Source organism: Helianthus annuus, chromosome 4 (genome assembly GCF_002127325.2).
Source record: "Helianthus annuus cultivar XRQ/B chromosome 4, HanXRQr2.0-SUNRISE, whole genome shotgun sequence".
NCBI lineage: Eukaryota > Viridiplantae > Streptophyta > Magnoliopsida > Asterales > Asteraceae > Helianthus > Helianthus annuus.
Genome location: NC_035436.2, coordinates 174,576,442 through 174,596,339, shown reverse-complemented (window position 1 = coordinate 174,596,339; position 19,898 = coordinate 174,576,442). Strand labels below are relative to the sequence as shown.

The 19,898-nt window shown below is 38.7% G+C and overlaps 2 protein-coding genes and 1 long non-coding RNA gene across 3 annotated transcripts; 1 reads left to right on the top strand and 2 right to left on the bottom strand.

The window, feature by feature from the left end:
- Positions 1 to 8,152: 8,152 nt before the first annotated feature.
- LOC110935100 lies at positions 8,153 to 11,192 on the bottom strand. The gene is made up of 3 exons (XR_002588867.2): positions 11,021 to 11,192; positions 9,814 to 9,896; positions 8,153 to 8,263 (listed from the first exon to the last, which is right to left on the bottom strand). It is a non-coding gene; the product is annotated as an uncharacterized LOC110935100 (long non-coding RNA).
- A 1,270-nt stretch (positions 11,193 to 12,462) lies between these two features.
- LOC110937351 (E3 ubiquitin-protein ligase RFI2) lies at positions 12,463 to 16,589 on the top strand. The gene is made up of 6 exons (XM_022179760.2): positions 12,463 to 12,799; positions 13,665 to 13,837; positions 13,910 to 13,965; positions 14,611 to 14,642; positions 15,077 to 15,395; positions 16,098 to 16,589. Exons 1-6 carry the CDS (start codon positions 12,634 to 12,636, stop codon positions 16,390 to 16,392), a joined length of 1,041 nt encoding a protein of 346 aa, XP_022035452.1. The 5' UTR covers positions 12,463 to 12,633; the 3' UTR covers positions 16,393 to 16,589.
- Positions 16,590 to 17,911: 1,322 nt separating this feature from the next.
- LOC110937349 (phytochrome A-associated F-box protein) lies at positions 17,912 to 19,389 on the bottom strand. Its single transcript, XM_022179759.2, has one exon. It carries the CDS (start codon positions 19,123 to 19,125, stop codon positions 18,091 to 18,093), a length of 1,035 nt encoding a protein of 344 aa, XP_022035451.1. The 5' UTR covers positions 19,126 to 19,389; the 3' UTR covers positions 17,912 to 18,090.
- Between the last annotated feature and the right edge of the window lie 509 nt (positions 19,390 to 19,898).

The window sequence follows — 19,898 nt, the reverse complement described above, 5'->3', positions numbered from 1 at the left end:
GGATGTCTTCAATTCTGGGTTTCTCCTCACTGACGATTACCTGTGCCATATAAATGACACATCCTTTCTTCAGACATCTGGATGCCTTTAGCATGGATACATGTGCAGGCAATCCATGTCGAGTATCTCCTTGGATGGTAAGTGGTTCTCCGGACGGAGTCTTGATTACCACTTGTTTCTGGTTGCAAACGATTTGGGCTTGGTTATGCGATAACCAATCCATACCCAATACTACATTAAAACCAACTAATTTAAAGGGTAACAGGGATAAAGGAAATGAGTGGTTCCTAATGGATATAACACATCCATCTAAAACAGTTGAGACTGTTCCCATAGTCCCATCAGCTAGTTCTACTTCGTATTTTACATTCAAGGTTTTGATAGGCAGTTTTAATAACTCGCAGAACTTATCATCCACAAAGGATTTATATGCTCCAGAATCAAATAAGACTCTTGCGAAAACATCATTGATAAGGAATGTACCAGTTATGACATTGTCGTTCTGGATAGCCTCTTTAACATCCATCTGAAAGACCCTCGCATTGGTCTTCTTCCCATCTTCAGCCCTTTTCGCTATCTTTGGGCAGTTCGTCTTGATATGCCCCTTCTCGTTGCAACTGTAACAAGTTGCATCCTTGAGTTTCTTGCACTCAAGAGTCCTATGCTCCGAGGACTTGCATATCCCACACGGCTTTGGTGGGGATTTCTTTTCAAAGCTGCACCTTCCAAAGTGGTGCTTCTGACAAACCTTGCACAAGGGCTTGTCGCCCGAATGTCGGTCATTTCTCTTGTTCTCTGACCCCCTTTTGTGGTCACGATTTCCCCGGTGCTTCTTGCTGGATCTACGTGAATCGTCATCCTCACGTTTCCTCTTCTCACTATTAGCATTCCTCAACGACCTCTGCCTCACTGCATCAAGCATGAGAGACAGAGATATATCTGTCACGGATCTGAAGGTAGCAGGCCTAGAAGCCTTTACACTAGCTTTTATTTCTGGGGCCAAACCCCCAATGAAGCGCGTAATCCGTTTGGGTTCCGGTGTTACAAGATACGGAACCAATCTTGACAGAGTGTTGAAGGTCGTGAGGTATGCCTGGCAATCCAGGTTCTTCATGACTAATGATAGGAAGTCAGATTCGATCTTTTCAACCTCGTGCTGAGGGCAGTAATTTTCCTTGATGAGAGTCATGAATTCCTCCCATGTCATGCTGTACAAAACAGCCTTCCCAGAGGCTTAAACCAAGGATCTCCACCACGCTAGGACTTCACCTTTGAACGACTGTGAAACAAACTTCACCAAATCTCTCTCTGCACAACCACTGATGTCCACCACAGTGTCCATCTCGTCTAACCAGGTCATACAGTCCACCGCGCCCTTTTCCCCAGTGAAATCTCGGGGTTTGCAATATACGAAATACTTATACGTGCAACCCCTGGCGCGAGGTGTATCATCGACTACTTTCTTCTTAGGGTGGACACTTTCTCATTGGATGAGTGCCCATCGTCGTTCTTCTTAGGCTTAGACGGAGTTGAGGGTGGTTTGCTGTGAGATTTAGTGTGGGTTTTTGGTTTTGAGTGTGGGGTAGATAAGGTTCTGCTTCGGGACTCGGTGTACTCTTCATACTGACGATCTAGGGCTGCTTTAACAGCGCCGTCTACTAGAGCCTTCAATTCAGCACCCGTTAAATGAATCTGGGCGTTATCATTTTCATCTTCCTTCGAATGACTATTAACTCCACTTGGTTCAGCCATTGTAACTTGAATCTGCTACAGAAGAAAATGACAATGTTTTATTTAGGGGTTTAGTATGGAACTATTTTTTTTTTTTTTTTTTTTGCAATTCATTAACCATGGTAAACAGAGACCATATTTGGTTAACTTGTTACTCACTGTTTATTTAGGATTTGAATATAACTTATCCTATTTACGATTAACATAGTTAGTGGCACAAAAGCCTAGTCACAAGGACGTTTTTATAATATAGGCCGGGATTACAGAGAATCAAGGCATGGAGGTTTGAACCATAGTTCTTTTACCCCTTTCTGACAGGGAGTCATAGACTACAACTGTCTTTTGTCTTATTTGACAATAAGTATGGCCCATGGGCACTACATCACTAATGGATGTTTGATAAATGATCATCTTTATTGACGATTTAGCCCATGATTTGTAAATCATCAATTTGGGTCTTGGAATCCTTTGAAGGATTCTTATATAAGAATGACGCGTGTGATTTTAACGACTCATATCTGCCAAGGATGCTAACATGTTTACAGAGGTTAACTGGAATCTGGATCTTTTAATTAAGTCTTACCATCTTGGCCGGGTCTTGTAATGACACCAGACTAGGTTTCACTATTAAGATTCTTTGTTTAGACAGATTAATTTAAAAGGAATGGTCTTTGTTTCATTGTATAAAATAACAAAATGAAATTTATAACATATATTCCATTAATCATAATAATGGTTACACACTGCCCTAAACGGGACGTTTAAATAATTAATTACCTACGCAGAGGTTTACAGAAAACAAGTCCACGCAGGGACCATATACATAGATAGATGTCCATACAGGGACAAAAAGATAAGTCCACGCAGGGACTGAAATGCAATTGTCCACGCAGGGACTAAACACGATAGATGTCCTCGCAGGGACTAAAATACTTAAGACAAATGTCCTTGCAGGGACTTGATTGTAATAGTAAATACAATAGTGCATAAGAGACTAATGATCTCGTTTCTTCCTCCCTTTTAGTAGGTTTGCTAGGCCTTTAAGGAATCCGCGATTACTTTTACGTTCTTGCTCCAAGTCTCGTTCCACTCGGTTTAGACGGTGGAGAATTTCTTCTTGCTCCGGTGGAGAAAAACGTGGTTGTTGCGACGGTTGTTGAACCGGAGGTCTAGGAGGTATTGGATACCCATGAGCTGAGTAATCTGTTCCCCAAAGGTTTCCATAAGCTCTGTCTGGATGGAGGGCATTGTAATTAGCCGCTACCACGTATGGGTCGGCATCATAATTATAGTTGTAGTGCGTGTGAGTCGGCTGCTCAAACGGATTGTACGCGGTGGAACCGCCGTATGCTGGTATTGGATTGTCATAGCCGAATGGTGGTGGAGGTGGTGCAACTGTTGCAGAATTCACCTCTGCAGGGTGACCAGAAGGTTCCCCTAATTGTGGTTTTTCAGGTACTGGCGGAAAGTGACTTGCACTCGAGTGGCGAGGGGTGCTAAAATGGAATTCCCCTCCTCGGGTGGACATCTGCGCGCCTGATCTCCTACGCCTTGGTGGATCTGGAGGTGCTGGTTGAACTGGTGGCGGAGGAGGCGGTGGCGTAACTGCCACGAAACGCGAATCCTCGGAAGGATCCTGTTGCTGTTGCTGCTCATGAGGCGAGAAGTGATGAGAAGGTGTGAAGTACCAATCACACTGGTTAAACCTTGCCTGGTAACTGTCGGGACCTTGATAGGGCGTTCCATGGAAGGATGACCCATCAGAGATCTCGATAGGGTGGTTGGGAGTACCTCTTGCAGGTTCTATGGGATCCGTGTCTTCATCCATATCTACCGCATTATCTTCGGAGAAATGGTCTTCAGGTCCTAATGGGTTATAACCTATTGGTTCTTGGACATAATCAGCCGGGTTAAATCGGCCTTGAAAGAAAGGAGTAGGATCGCCATAGGAACGGTGCGAAGCAGATCGCTGGAGAGGTATAAACGAAGGTTGAGGGTTACTGGGATCGTTCTCCGAATTTGGTCCAAAAGAGTGATGGTATGAAGGTGTCGAACTGTGCGAGGTAGAATGTCTTGCAGGCTCAAAGAGGTTTCTTCTACGTCTCTGAGGTTCTTCACTCCTTGTACTGGAAGGAGCTCGCATGTTCGAAGGTCCGGCCTCGTGATCATTGTGAGTAGTGATCGCCCCTTTGCCTCTTCCTCTTCTTCTAATTGCTGGTGGCATATTTCCTGCTTAACAAATCTTTAAATCATAATAAACAATCAAAGACAAACTGGAATAACAAATTCGAATTTGTCCTATGTTCTTGTCTAGACTCAAGTATGTGCAATTGTGTCATTAAGATTAAACACATAAGGATAGTGTTTAATTCGCTCAATGTTGGCTCTGATACCAACCTGTCACACCCCGATTTCCACGTGTCTCACCGGTGGGCCCGGTGGGCCTGGTGGGGGATTACCGTGACGTAGTTGGCAACAATATAGTCAAACCACACAATATATAAATGCACAGCGGAAGCATAAAGATAAATATATTTCAACATTTAAATGTAATATCAAAGTATCACGATCGTCGAAATATAATCCACAGAGGATCAAAATAAAATATAAGTATTGTTCAACAGACGTAGGCATCTTAAGCTTACGAGACTCTTTATTGATGCTAAGGAGAAATATCCAGCCAATTACGCTTAGAACCTGCATTTAATCTTTTTGGGGAAAATACGTCAGTTTACACTGGTAAATACATTCAACCGACACTTTTGTAAAATGTTTAATAAAATTGATTTGAATGCACAAGGCACAAATTCTTTATAACTTGGGATAATTTATGATTAAATCTTGTAAAAGAATTATATGTTACTATGCGTTCGGTCGCCCGGGTCGTGCCGGGTTAAAGGTTAATAGACACGCCACTGAGCATAAAGCCGTGGCGGGAAAACCAACGGTTATACCTTTAATAATATAGACACATTACGGGTGTACGCCTACACCCGTGTGTCGGGGTCGTGGCCATTTCGTAAAACGATGCCAAGGATATCCGGGACATGGTCATTAAGCTCCCAAAGGCGTAAAGTCAACAAAACAAGTTTTTAAACGGGTCACATTGATAATACCCAACTACTAATGAGTTTGGGTCAATTGCCCGACCAAGCGGTATTTTAAATACCGTAACCAAAGCCCGTATAACGGAAATTAAGTTAAAAGTATTTACCTGAGCAAGTATTAATCCTTAATAAACAATGCAAGTTTCTTTTACTGGTCTCCTATTCTGGAACGAAGGTTTAAATCAACCTATTAGAATCCTAACGGGTCTTTAATTTAGCCTTAGCTTAGACCGGTCAGTTTCAAAGGATATTTACGGTTTAATCGCGTGAAAGGCGAAAACTGGGAATGGAATGTGATTCAGACCCGACAAGTTTGAAGACTTGTTTTATATGGGTAATATAATCACACTCTGGATTTTGAGGTCAAAACAGTAAGGTTTGACCCGTTTCGGCTAGTTTATGTAAACTAGTTACATAAGCCGAACCGTGCGCGCAAAAGGCGTAACGGGTAACCGTAAGAGTCCTACACGAATTTCCTAAGTCAACATGCTTTAAAGAAGTTGTGGTATCAGTAGGATACCTTCCATAATGCCCGTAACGAGTTTTAATCCAATATGTGCCCCGTAACGAATTTCCTAAGTCAACATGCTTTCGTAATTACGCTATTTAGCATAACTCCCATTCTAGACCTCGGATTGTCGTGAAATTTTAGGGACGTGCTTAGAAATCAGTAATTAAGATTATTGTCCTTTCACATGTCCAAAATTCTCGTTTTAAAGTGAAAAGGGCGTTACGGTCAACTTTTAAGCATTTAACGGAAATGTGTTAAAGACTTAGACAAACAACGAACCGGTCACAGAGGGTTATACCATCATGTGACCTGGTCCTAAGAGAGTCCTAAGGCATATCTAAATCATACCATAACGGGTCAGAGCTGAAGTCAAAGCAAAAGTCAAAGTTTTGCGACTTTCGGTTCCGTACCGGGTCAAAACAGAAAATGGTCGGATCAAACAAGCTTAGACTAGTTAATATACTTATTATCATGTTATATATGTGTTAGAATATATTACACGCCATCTAGATTACTGATTATGCTCAAAATCGCAAAAATAACATTCTGTTGACTTTTTCTAAGCAAGTTTGACTCGACATTCGGACTAGTTAGAGTGGGAATCAGAGGGTGCCCTTTTAGGGGTTTAAAGCCCACATGATTACCAAAATATAACTACTTTTGATTCGACAAAACACTGGACCATTTGTGATTTATCGTAAAGTCAATCGCTAATTACGACGGATTGACTTTTAAGCTAAAACTATGGAAAACTAAGCCAGAAAAAGGTTAGGCATACTTACAGAAGCTTGGTGCACGACTAGAGATGTTAGAAGAATGCTTTTGAGCTCCAGAAATGAGCAGATGAGTTGTTTGAAGGTGTGATGAACAAAGGTGCACTACATTGCCTTTTATAGGGAAATTTTGGGCATAAGATCATTACAACTCATCCTATAATTGTTCATGGATGATCAGCAGCTGTCCCTGAGTGTTAGGGGACATGTAGGGGGCGCCCATGCTTCAATTAATGCATCCAAGGTCGGTTACAAGCTCAAACAGTGAATCTGTGATGTTTTCTGCATCTGGCACCTTAACGCGGCCCGCATTAAGGATCAAACTAGGCTCACGCGGGCCGCCTGAATCCTTATGTCAGGAACCATATCTTCTTATGGCTCGCGGCCCGCATTAGCTTGCTTGTTTCTCTAACGCGGCCCGCCTGAGGCCTGCAAATCAAGATTTTCAAATCTTTTACCATGATTAACCTGACCTTTCGGTTTCGAAGGGGTAACTTTGCGTTTTGGGCCTCGTTTATTTACGAATAAGGGCCTCGCGACTTTTACCCGCATTGTTAAGTCCCCGGTTAGTTTAATTACTATCCGAAAAGCCTTATCTTTCATTGTTGACGCTTCTAACCCCTCGCATACGGAATTGATCATAACTTTCTCGTTTCAAAACGGAACTTCGTGAAATTTATATCGTATATTCTAGTGAGTGTAATTTACTGTTACAAAGCCTCGGGTATGTTAAAGGGTCACTCAGAGGTATAACTTAAACATGTTGACACAATTAACCCCTGTAGTTTGTAATCTCTCACTTTCTTCCGTATTTCGTTCCGTACGATCCATGATTTATCCGTTTGAAGGTACGAGCATCATTTAGGGTTACTGTACAATGTATTTATCCCTCTTTGACATCTTTAACCCTCGAATTTACATATTTTTCATGTTTGTCAACTTTAGTCCTTTATTAAGTATTTAATACCACGTGTAAGCTCAAGACACGTGTCAATACATTATTGGACGCAAAATTTTGAGGTGTTACAAATGACGGTTAACAACTTCATTTATCTACTTGATGTGTGTAAAATGCAACATATAAATTACATCAAACGAGGCATAAAACTAACATTTTTTTAGTACTAATGTTGGAAAAAGTGTGCTTTTGTCTTCCTTTTGTATTTTCAAGACGAAATGAGCTTAATTGAACAAAAGGAACAAATATGCAGCAAAATCTAACAAGAATACAAAGAAAAGGAATAAACGTAGCATGCCCGACCCCTCGACAACATCTTCCCAAGCCAAAACAAAGAAACAGAAGGCTGACCACGGCCCCGTGGCCAGTTGTCTGCAGAAAATACAAAGCTATAGAAGCTTCTATTCCCAACACAGGGGTGTGCCCAGCTCAACACGGGCCGTGGTCAACGCTAAGATTCGCAAAATCTAGCAAATCTTGATAGTAATCATCGCCTTCGTGTAATCATCGCCTTATGCCCGAGAGATGGGCTTCAGTTTCTTGCATATTTCTAAAACTTCCCCAAGACCACATCATGGTCTTTCGTTTAATAATTACCCTCCCAAGGAGACCCCTTCTTTTTTTTATTTTGACGTCGGTACTCATACATATTAGTATTGTGTACCTGGGGTTAATTTGCCTATTTGCACCTTCGCCCGCCTTGGCGTTCATCCTATTCTGCATTCACGGATCACCCTCTTCAAACTCTTAAGCTTACCTTGCACATAACATACTGTTAGTTTCCTTCAAATACATAATCTAATACATACTTACATTCGCTTTTGCATTTAGGCCTCGATCGAGTCTTAGATTGTACGGGTTCTTGGTCACGAGAGCACACCGGTTTGAGTTCAAGTATTTACCTCCTGTTACTTGATTCTCTCAAACCAGGGCTCTGATACCAACTTGTTACGCCCTAATTCGTATTTGTCAAAAGTCGCAGCGGAAATTCGTGCCATAAAATTTCTTTCATTACAAACGTCTTGACTTACTTGAAAGTTCGTTTTAAAATGTATCTTTTACAAAGATAAAATATAAGTCATGTTTACTAATAGTACATACTTAATTATTCCCGTACAATCTATCTCGTGACTCGGTCTTCGATCTCTAATTCTTGTGATAATTCGCCCGTTATCCGTATAACCTGCACTCACCACATACATTCATAACATTAGTACACATTATATAAACAAGATTCATTCGCGTACACTTCACATTTCGTCATCTTTCAAACTTTAAGCATTTCATATGCGTATCCATTTCCTGGTGAGGCTTCAATAATGTACCTGCATTACTTTTCATTCTCAAGGTGCACCATTAATAACATTAACCCTCAACGTGACTAAATTATGCATACATGCGTAATTACATACATACATACACATCTACATGCGTACATATCTTCCCTACAATTTTTACATACGTGTATACTCTCATACATGTCTTATTACATACATACATATACTTCTACTTACGTACGTACCTTTCCTACATCTTTACATACCTGCATACGCTCGTACATATCTTTATACATACATACATACACATCTACATTTGTTCATACCTTTCCTACGTCATTACATACATGCATACCTTTATGTACACGTGCTAGATCACGCGTACCTCTTACATAATCATACATTATTTACATGGGTATTAGACTTAGCTTTATAGCTCATAAACATCTAAGGAACCATCAAAATCATGTTTGGAAGGTCCGCCGTAGACCACGGATGACAAACCGAAGCCTACGATACATAAATTAACTTAAATAACAAGATTTCAGCTTTTGGAACTTGGGGAGGTCGTCGCCGACGCCCCTAGGGCCGTCGGCGACGGGCCTTGCATTTGCCCGTAGCCCAAAAACCCGTAGACAGGAAATTAACCCGTCAGCACAAAAATTCACTTTCTGGAGCCCGTCGGCGACGCCCCCATACCCGTCGGCGACGCCCTCTAGAAACTGCAGTTTTCTGCAGTTCCGTTTCGTCGTCCGTACGCACTAAAACGCGCATAACTTTTGAACCGTTTACCCGTTTAACCTCCCGTTTCTTCCTACATGCTTGTAAATTCATATTCTATCATATCAACTTAAAATCCTACCTCCGGATTAAGGAAATTCTTAACTTACGTGCATTCGACATATTACCCTTTTCTAACTATTTGACCCGTTCGTGCATTTATCAACATAATCTGATTACTTAACCTCGACTCCTCATGAACCTTTTAATATCAACGTCATTTATCATAGAGGATTAGATTCTTGGATGTCTTACCTATTTTTAACATATTTTTGGTCAGAAGCTTACCTTGACCCGTTATGGGTATTTATGCATTAAGTAGTTTATGACATACAAAAACATACTCCACATTTTCATGCTTGACCAAAATATTATACTAATCGAACATCTTGATTCCAAACGACTTCTAAGGTCGTTTGCCCGATATACCTATCAAGGGCATTTTAGTCAATTATGCTATATCCTTAATAACAAAGGAATTTCTTGCATGAGTAACCAATCTCACTACTTAGCTACAATTTCTTAATCACACCTGCCTAGCTTGGATCAAACTAAGATCCGTTTAATACTTTATTGACATCATACAACTCATTCCTATTTGACCTCAATTATCACATATAATTAGATTGCATATAACATCACATAACAACTAAGAAGTGATTTCGGAATCACTTACCTCATGCATCCGTGTTCATATTTGTTTCCTCGACACTTCTTGACCCGTAGTCTTCCGTGCTTGATTCCGTCTCGACATGATCCCTATACTTCCATGTCATCGAAATCACATTCTTATTAGCATACACAATCGTGCATGATAACGATCATATCGATCACATAATTCATACTTGACGTCTATAGTCACTTCTAATAAGCATAATACATGTAACCAAGTTCATGTCATTTCAACTCATGTAATCTGTCGTGTCATCGTATTAAACACACGCACGTCTAACACGTTATTAGCCTAACTCATGACACATATTTATTCCTAAACCTTACAATAGCATTCATAAGTCGAACCATACCATTCGCATATTCGTTGACTTTTCAGAAAGTCAACCATCAAGCATACAAATTTCCAACTCAAGAACATATGTCCATGTAATTACTTGTCTATGTACACACACATACACGTAATTCATTCCATTCATACTAGTATTTCTATAACTCCACAACTAACACTATAACACGTATTAAGCTAACCTTATACTATTCCAACAATGATTCTTTTTAGGACTCTCATATGCTTCACATATACTTCAAGTTCACAACTAGCGGATCAAACCACCACATGGTGTGCATCACATCATTTAAACGCATAGTGCAAGCCATTAGTGCACACTTCTACCCGGGAATGAAATCAACAAAATCTCCACATGGAGTCAATCTAACACGTCTTCTTCATAGTAGTTTACTACAAACACATCATTATCACTCTTTATACATATTGACCCACAACTTGCATACAATTTCCTATATTATTGTCACATAGACATTTCATCAAACACTTGGTGTGCGTACTATCATCTAAGCATAATGTACAAGTAATTAAAGCATGTTTTTCCCTAGTTCATCCATTGACCCACATAAGCATTCTCAACTTCTCATTTCACCACCATGAGCATATACATATTATTCTAAATCATCTATTCATCAAAATATCATCAACATTAATCTAATTTAGCATGTAGAATTTCATAAATTTTGATCATCTTTGACACACAAGTGGGTTTTATCCTAACTCATCATCATAGAGAAATTCAAGCATAATTTCAATTTCTACATGTTCATATCATCATGCATTCGTGTTTGATTCCATACGGATTCACAATTTCACATAACCCACTAAATCAAACATTACCAAATCATGAATTTTGACTTACTTGATGTCAAGAACACTTAAGGAATCATGAATCTAAACTCATGCATCAAAGACCTAGCCTTAATCCTCCTTAATTTCTTGGATTTCTTGCAAAGCTTGATGGAGAAGGGTTTCCCCCTTCCTGCTCTTTGTCCCGTACGCACACACACATACCCACAAACTAGTCTTTTTTTTTTATTAGATTTCATTCCACATTTATACATTTAGCCCCTTGACTTTTAAAGTTTGCTCATATTACTAATTTTCCACACTAACTTGGTCTCTTTTCTTTGTTTAACTTAGTTACACACTTATATTTAAGCTTACTATCATTTTCTTACGGTACCGTTTTACGGTTACCGTTTTCCGTCATTTAACATCATGAAAATAATATTATTTTATAACATACGAAATTTGGAGTGTTACACGATGGGTGCACTTGCCCATATGTGTGTTTAGTGTTAGTAGAATATCGTGTTTTATAAATTTAAAACTTGACTAAAGTGTTAAAAAGGGCTTAAAATATAAATAAAAAATATATTACACTCGACACGCATCACTACTATTCTTCAGTTTAATCTTAATTCTCATTGTTTCTTCAGTTCCAACCGGAACATCACCTGCTCCGACTCCACAACTATCTTCCGAAGACTCGGTTTCACCACCGCTCATATCACCGTCAACCCGATCTCCTCCGTCACCTCCACCTGCTTCAGATTTGTCTACGTCAACCGGTTACACCAGAATGAAACTGTCGCCCACCTACTTTTCCCCCATTACAATCCAATATCCGGCCACCTAATTTTCACCCATCACAATTGACGTTAGTGTGAAAGCTTGAGCCGGAGCAGGTGATATTCTGGCTGGATCTGAAGAACGGAGATAGTGAAGAGTATAGTGAAATATAGTAGATAGATGAAGTCGATAACCGCCATTGTTGGTGAGATGAAGGTGGAAGTTGTAAAAATATTGATACTGTTTTGACAGTTTTTAAACTGATAGACTGTAATGGTTATTTTCAACAAACTACAAGGACGAAAAACGTAATTAATTCTTTATTTACTTATATTTTAATTTTAATAACAAAAACATTATGTTCATCTCAAATAAACTAACATAATTATTGGATGAGGTTAGTGAGGTGAACTGTAATTCTTATTTAAGTGAAATACAAGTACTATTTTGACAATTTTAAAATTTATGGACTGTAACTATTATTTTCAACCAATCAGGTAAACGAAAAACATAGTTAACTCTAAAAAATAATAACTCTTAGGAAATTGGAAAATAGTAAATAACGAAATGAGTTTCTTTAAGAAAAATTTTAAAGTAAAAACAAAATTATTATACTGTGTTAAACATCCTAAAATTATTAATTTAGTTAATTAAAATTAAAAAAAAAAAACAAGAAACGAACTAGAGTCCTGTTACATGTTGTCATAAATCCATCACCGTCGTAATCGGTTCTATTGGCCACGTAATCTGACAGGCCGGATTGAGTGAGAAAACTTTTCTTTTCTTTTGTACAAAAATCAGACGCCAAATTCCGAAATATTTTCCATACAACAATCATCTTATCTCTTCCACCAATCCATTTCAATGTAACTACAACAACAATTTTCATTCAAATCAATCATGCTTGCTTCAAACATTTCTGACGTCATCAATGCCGCCGTTAACTCACCGTCGCCGGCGTTAGCTTGTTCCTCATCGGTTCCCTGCTCGATCTGTCTCGATTTAGTGATCGATGACGGCGATAGGTCCATCGCCAAGCTTCACTGCGGCCACAAGTTTCATCTCGGTGAGAATACTTTCGGTTTGATCTGTGTTTCGTGAATTGTGAATCGATCGATTGTTTTGTACGGTTGAATGCTCAATGCAGTTTGATTAGATGTTGTAGGTTTTGTTAGAGCGAGTGTTTTGTTGATTAGATGTTGTAATTTGTTGATTAGATGTTGTAATTGTTGTTAGAGTTAGTGTTTTTGTTGATTAGATGTTGTGATTTTAAATTGGAAGGTAGGGTGTGTGTTTGGTGGTTATGGATGTATGTTTTGAGTAGAGTTAAATTGGTATAGAGGAATTAGGGTTAATTATCTGTTTGAGGAGTAGGAGGAAGATTGTAGAGGTATATACATTGCCAGAATTGGATAATTATGTTGATGCATTGCTTGTTCATGTGCTTGATGGAAATGACAACAAAAAATGGTAAAAAAATGGAGAAAGTAGACTAGCATGGATTTTGATTTATAAAAATACAAAAGTTCAAGTTTACGGCGTTTATGATCGAGGTAGGCACACATTTGGCTTATTTGAGAGTTCAAGATGATTTACAGAATTTTCTGCTAGCTTCTGTTATATATTATTGTTGGTTGATACGCTCAATCTACTGCATTTCCTAATTTCACTGTAGTTTATTAACATGTAAAGTAATTAATATTTATAAATACGAAAGGGCTTGTAGCGTAGCGGTATCAAGGTGTGAAGTAAAGTGTCCATCCCCATGAGGTTGAGGGTTTAAGTCCCATGACGGACAAAGGGGTAAATTTTAGAGTCAGATTAGAGGGTGTGTAAGTTAGACGGTCAAATAAAAATAATAATATTGAGTATATATGTTTGATAATTGTCTTAGTAAGGCATGTGTCATTAAACCTGCTTATAATATACAGATTGCATTGGATCAGCTTTTAATACAAAGGGAGCAATGCAATGTCCTAATTGTCGCAAGGTTGAGAGTGGTAGATGGCTGTTTGCAGATGGTTCCGCACATACAATTTCTGAGAGTGGTGCGCGAGACTGGATGCCACACGAGAGCGCACATGATTTGAGCTACTCTAGATGGGTGAGCACTTAACATATTCTCGGTGCATCATTTGATTGATAAACGTTTCTTATTCGTTCTACCCTTTTACAGCCAATTGGACTTCGCTGGCATCCGTTTGGTGGCTTTATGGTTCATTCATCATTTGAGTAAGACAACTCTTTACATTTCTAACTGCTGCTTTAAAGTTAAAGTGTATACGCCACCACAAGTTCAAGATGACAAAGCTCAGTATTTTGCATGAAAATCTATAAATTGCAAAAAAAAAAAAAAAAAAAAAAAAGGAAAAGAGCAGCCATCAAATGAAATCTTACCATATAGATATAGAATATAAATTTTAATTTCCAACAGAAAAAGGTAACTTACGAAAAATACCATTCTCTTTGTAACCAATTTGCGTTGTTATTTCCATCCTTGAGCTTGTACTGGCAGTTATTTCTGAACTGATTGATACCATACTGATTACTGAAGTAATCTGTTTTTATTTCTATAACAACCTCAATCAAGAAATGATCTTCGTAACATATTTGCAAGTTTGGAGAAAAAAATCTTCGAATATGGAAATGATCTTTTTGTAGGAGTTAATTAATTTTCAAAATTTCAACCAAGATTTAATCTTGTGTAGTTTTGTGAAGGCGAAATGATGTAACGTTAATAGGAAACTAAAGCCCAAGTCTTATCTTTAACTGCTTTGATACTCGTTTCGAGATTTTGGAACTTAACTTTAAGTATTAATCAAATTATAATTATAATTATAATTATCCAGTCTTTGACCTTTTCATATTTGTAAATAGTTTCAGGGAAACCGAGTCTGCGTTAAACACATGTAAGTTCTTCAAAATTCTAATGATATCTTCATCTTTCCATATTTTTTTAGAAGAGTAAAGTACACGGACAGACCCTGTGGTTTTCCAAAAAAATCGGATTTAGTCCCTACCTTTCCAAAAGTACACGGATGGTCCAGGTGGTTTGCACTTTGTAACGCATTTAGTCCCCAACTTTTACCAAAAGTACATGGACGGTCCCTATGGTTTGCACTTTGTAACACATTTATTCCCTAACTTGGACCTCCTGAAACCTTTAGATTTGTTGGCTGGTGACTAAATGAGTTACAAAGTGCAAACCGCATGGACCATCCGTGTACTTTTGGAAAGCTAGGGACCAAATCCAAAATTTTGTAAAACCACAGGGACTATTCTTATACTTTAATCTTTTTAGAAAGAAAAAGAAACAAACTGTGAATTAAGGCTGTCTATGCAGTTGCTCACTTCCTAGGAAACTATGCTATGATTGCTCAACACACAGCCACACCATCTTCAGCTCGCTCTTACGTTTCTCATTTTCGACCCAACGAGCATGTTGCCGGTTCCAACTTCCATCACCCCTTAAATTCCCATCCTGCCCCTCGTAATAATGTTCATTCAACTTACATTCAACACCCAAGCTGGGGTTGGAACTGTCATTTCCTTCCTTACAATGCAGACAGAGATTTTATCGAGCATGGCAATTTAACTCCGGTTAACCCTGTTACACTGAGATCAACTCACGCTCGGGCTCAACCCGTTTACTATACCCAACGGTAACTCTTCCTCTAACTGACTCAAACACAAAGTGAGTGTGGGGGATAACTGCTTATTGGCCCAGGTTGAAACGGGTTGGGTTGGTTTAGGTTGACCCAAAACATTTGTTGTCCAAAATTTTGTTATGTTTTTTACATATTTTAGAGTAAAATGTCATTTTCATCCCTGAGGTTTGGCTACTTTTGCGACTTTCGTCCAAAAGGTTTGTTTTTCCGCATCTGGATCCAAAAGGGTTGAAATCTTCCCATTTTCATCCAACTCGTTAACTCCATCCGTTTTTAAGGTTATTCCAGGGGTATTTTCATCTTTTTCGATGAAAATGGCAAGATATTAACGCTTTTGAATCCAGATGCGGAAAAACAAACCTTTGGGCGAAAGTCGCAAAAGTGGCCAAACCTCAGGGACGCAAATGACATTTTACTCTATATTATATTATGCTGGTTAAAATATGCTTACAAAAAACTGTAAACATGCTTACAAAAAACTGTAATATTTCAAACACTGATTTTTTTAATAAAGCAATTCAGGAGGTTGTGTGTGTTAAAAGTGTACTTTAGCCTTTAGGAGACTTTGACCCATCTGACCCGTTTCCTCTATGGCTAATTTCTTTTTTTATAAAAGTCTAAACATATGTCATGTTTGTCCTTTCATTAACCACTGCCTTTTTTGCATCTTTTTTTTTTTAATTTTCTTTTACAAAGGCTTGTTTCGAGAACCAGAGAGAGTTCAGGGGCTAATTCTCAGTCACGCGAAAGGAACCCGATTCATCATGCGGCATATCATCATGAACAACCAAGTGAAGTTACAAACATGCCCTTGTCTACATATGGTTTTAGGAGATTTGGTGGTGCATTGGCCTTGCCTATGATATTGCCAGCCGTCCCCCGTCAACCTCATAACCATGGGGTACATGGGTCGTACAGTAGTGAGACAGAAAGAGACGAGTCGTCATATATTCCCGTCATACATGGATCATTCCACCATCACCGGTCTTAGAAAGCTCAGCTCTTTTGTTAATAGCCTTCTAGTAACTTTACAAACCCAACTGTTACATATCGAGAAACCAGATCTCTGTTATGGCCCTCAGTGGTCCCAGAATATTGGTAAATGGTGATGCTTGTTTCTTCTTGGATGATCATGTGAACTTTCCTATATGTACAATTGATAACCAAGGAGAAGTTTGTAAATTTGTATGTTGTGGCCTCCTTTTTCATTGTTTAAGCACCGCATAGTAGTGCTTGTAGGTAGCGAAAGGGCGGGTCAAGACAATGGTAGTGGGTTTTAGTCAAACGGGTCGTTAGATTGACCCATCAGCGTTTTAGTCGTTAAGTCCCTTATCTGGTCTCTTTCTATGGTGATTTTATTTCGGAATTCAAGTTGAAGATGAATTCTTTCTCATCTAATATTAAGTGTTGCCTTGTGATTGTGGGAAATAGAGGAAGATTAAGATGGATATTTTGGCTTTATTTGGAGAAGAAAAGGCATTTGAAATAACTGAATGAAGATGTGACATGTTGGACAAGAGTACTAAATTTTATAACACCAAGAATTCTTTCTCCGAGTGAATGTAGTCGTAGAAGGAAACAAATGAATTCCGTAGCATAAGCTTTTTGATGTTAAACGAGTCGAATTCGTTGGGTCGTAAGTCGTTTTCCGGTTGAGAGGTAAGTTTAAACGTCAATACTTGTTGAAAATTAGGTGTTACAAAAAGAAATTTTGGTTTTGGTCATGTCACTTTTAAGGTGGTCTGTCAAGATCAAGATGATAGACAATGACGGAAGTGGTGCAAACCAACCTAATTCTTTAGGTGTTTTTTTTTAAGCTTGAAAACAACAGCAGTGAAGTTCATGTGTATTGAAAACTCACCACAAAACAATTTGGTTCAAAATGGAAATGCCTTTTTTTTTCTTTTACTTATAACCAAAGCTCTGAAAATTGCATGACTGACTGTTTGAACTGGGAACCACTGGTGCTGCCATTATGGTTACTAGCGGTTTTGGGTGAGCTAAGAAACTAGTGGAAAACCACCGATATTGCCTCATTTGTACACATATATACTTGTGGATATACAATAACCTCCAAGGAATAAGAAACGTTTAAAAGGAAAACAAGTCAGATTGCTTGATTGCTTCATCTAGCTAGCCTTTTCAGTAGGCATGTGTAGTATTAAGTAAGAACTGTTGTAAACTTGTAATGAATGTACCTCATGGGTTGTTGGTGGTATATGTAGGGGTTGATGGCGGGGTGGTTGGTCTAATAAATGACCCGTTAGTCGGTATGGGTAGTTACCATTCATCATACCTTTTAAGTATATTGGATATAGCACAAAGTGGTTATACCTTTTGGTAGCTCAAGGTTGCGTTAGTGATGATAACCTATCGTCTGGTTCTTGGATACAACCATGCATGAATGAGATCCAAAGAAGGTAGGATCTCTAAATCCGGAGGTGGTGAGATCCCAAGGATGATTCGGTTATTTATCGAAAAAAGGAATTAAAGTATTCATTAGGTTATAATTCACTACAAGACATGAATATTTATACGATAAAATAGATTAAATCAGATTCAATACATAACGATGTAGATGTAAGCAAACATAAAACAATGAACAACCTACTAATCGGTAATAAACTGCAAGAAAACAAAGACAATAACAATAACAAGAGAGCGCAGCAAAGAACCTGAACCAACTTGTTCAAGTGTACAAAGGCCAATCAGTCCACGCACCAGACACATGCCCATTCTCACAAACAAAAGCTCGAACCACCGGCTCACCATCATCATGGAACCCATAAGCAGGCCTCAGACAGAACGCCGAATGCAAGTCCCAAACATCATTACTCGGACAAAACGCACAATTCAGATCAGTCTTACTTCGATTCCCATCATTAATAGTCCTCCAAACCCTAGACTTCTTAAAGTTCTTAAAAACACCTCTAAACAACATATAATTCCGCTTCTCCTCCGTGTGCACACACCCAGGCCAATCACAAATGTACAAACAATCACCTCTAAATCTACTCGCCAACAACTTGTTCCCTTGCTCCCTGCTAAAATTCCAAATCTCGGGCGCTAAATGAGAAGTTAAAGATCTACAAATCTTCCTCTTCTTACAAACAGCAAACTCACAACCTGTTGTAACACCACCACCACCACCACCATATATTGTTGCATCTTCTTCACAAACATCATCTTGAGACTTCGAACCATTATTATAAACAGTATCCAAATACAAATCATCATACAAAGACCACGAACAATCAGCCGTATCAACCGCAACATTCATTTCATCAACAACAGCGGAACTCGAACACGAAGGATTCGAATCATTTGATTTACCTACTTGAAACAACTTACTCTCCAGATAATTCTCATCCGGACCTAGGTCACGCTCCAGACCGAAATCCGAATTCTCTAACAGCACACCGGAGTGAGCGAGGCCAGGGCAGCACACGGCGAGCTTGTGCAGCGACGACCAGCCGCCTGGCGGAGAGAACTGTGACGTCACGGAGGCGTTCGGCGGAAGCAGATCGGAAACAACCGTCGGAATCGTTTGGTGACATTTGTTCTTCCAGCAAATCGTACGGATTAGAATCGAGAATTTGGTGCATACGCAGGCGAGACGCGACCAGTTACGCGGATCATCAACGAGCTTGAGGAAGATGTTGAGAACTACATCATCTGAGAGGTATGAGAAGACGTTTTCAGGTTCAGATTCGGTTTCTGACATTTTTGTAATGAAAATCGGTACAAAAACGGTTGAATTTTGAAGTTTTTGATCGGATTTGTTGATTTTGATGAAGGAATCGGATGAATATCGTCTCCGATTTGTTGAATTTAATAAGGAATGGGAAGAAGGTAAGAGGTTAGGGTTGAATTGGTTATCCGAATTGGGGATTTGATTCGACAGAAAGGGTTGTGAGTGGGTGGTGGATGGGTTAGCATTAGCTTTTTGGGGGGACTGACTGACAGACAGATAGATAACGACGTTTATGCAACGGGGTGCCAGATTTCACGGCGTTAGATCTTTATCAACTACTGAGTCGGCGACGTGTGTTATTTGTTCACCGTAAATTCTCTTCATCTGTCTATTTATTTTTGGCCGTTCAAAAAAAAAAATTTGTCTATTTATTTTTATAACTATACAATAGTTTTCATTGTTTTCTTTCCATTTAAAGCATATATTAATATAATAATAATTATTATAATAGGGTAAGGATAGTGTAAAAATGGCCTAAAGTGTGAGACGTGTGAAAAGTGTATTATAACACTATATATAATACTATATAACACCATATAAACATCGTATAACAATATGTAACACAATATAATACCATATAAAACTATGTAACACTATATAACATTATATAACAAATATAACATTATACATTTATCATAGACATGCTATCAGACAAATTATAGTGTTATATTTGTTAGAATTAATTGCCAAACTCAGAATAAGTATTAGTTAGTTACCCTCATAATCTTAATTAAATAAATATT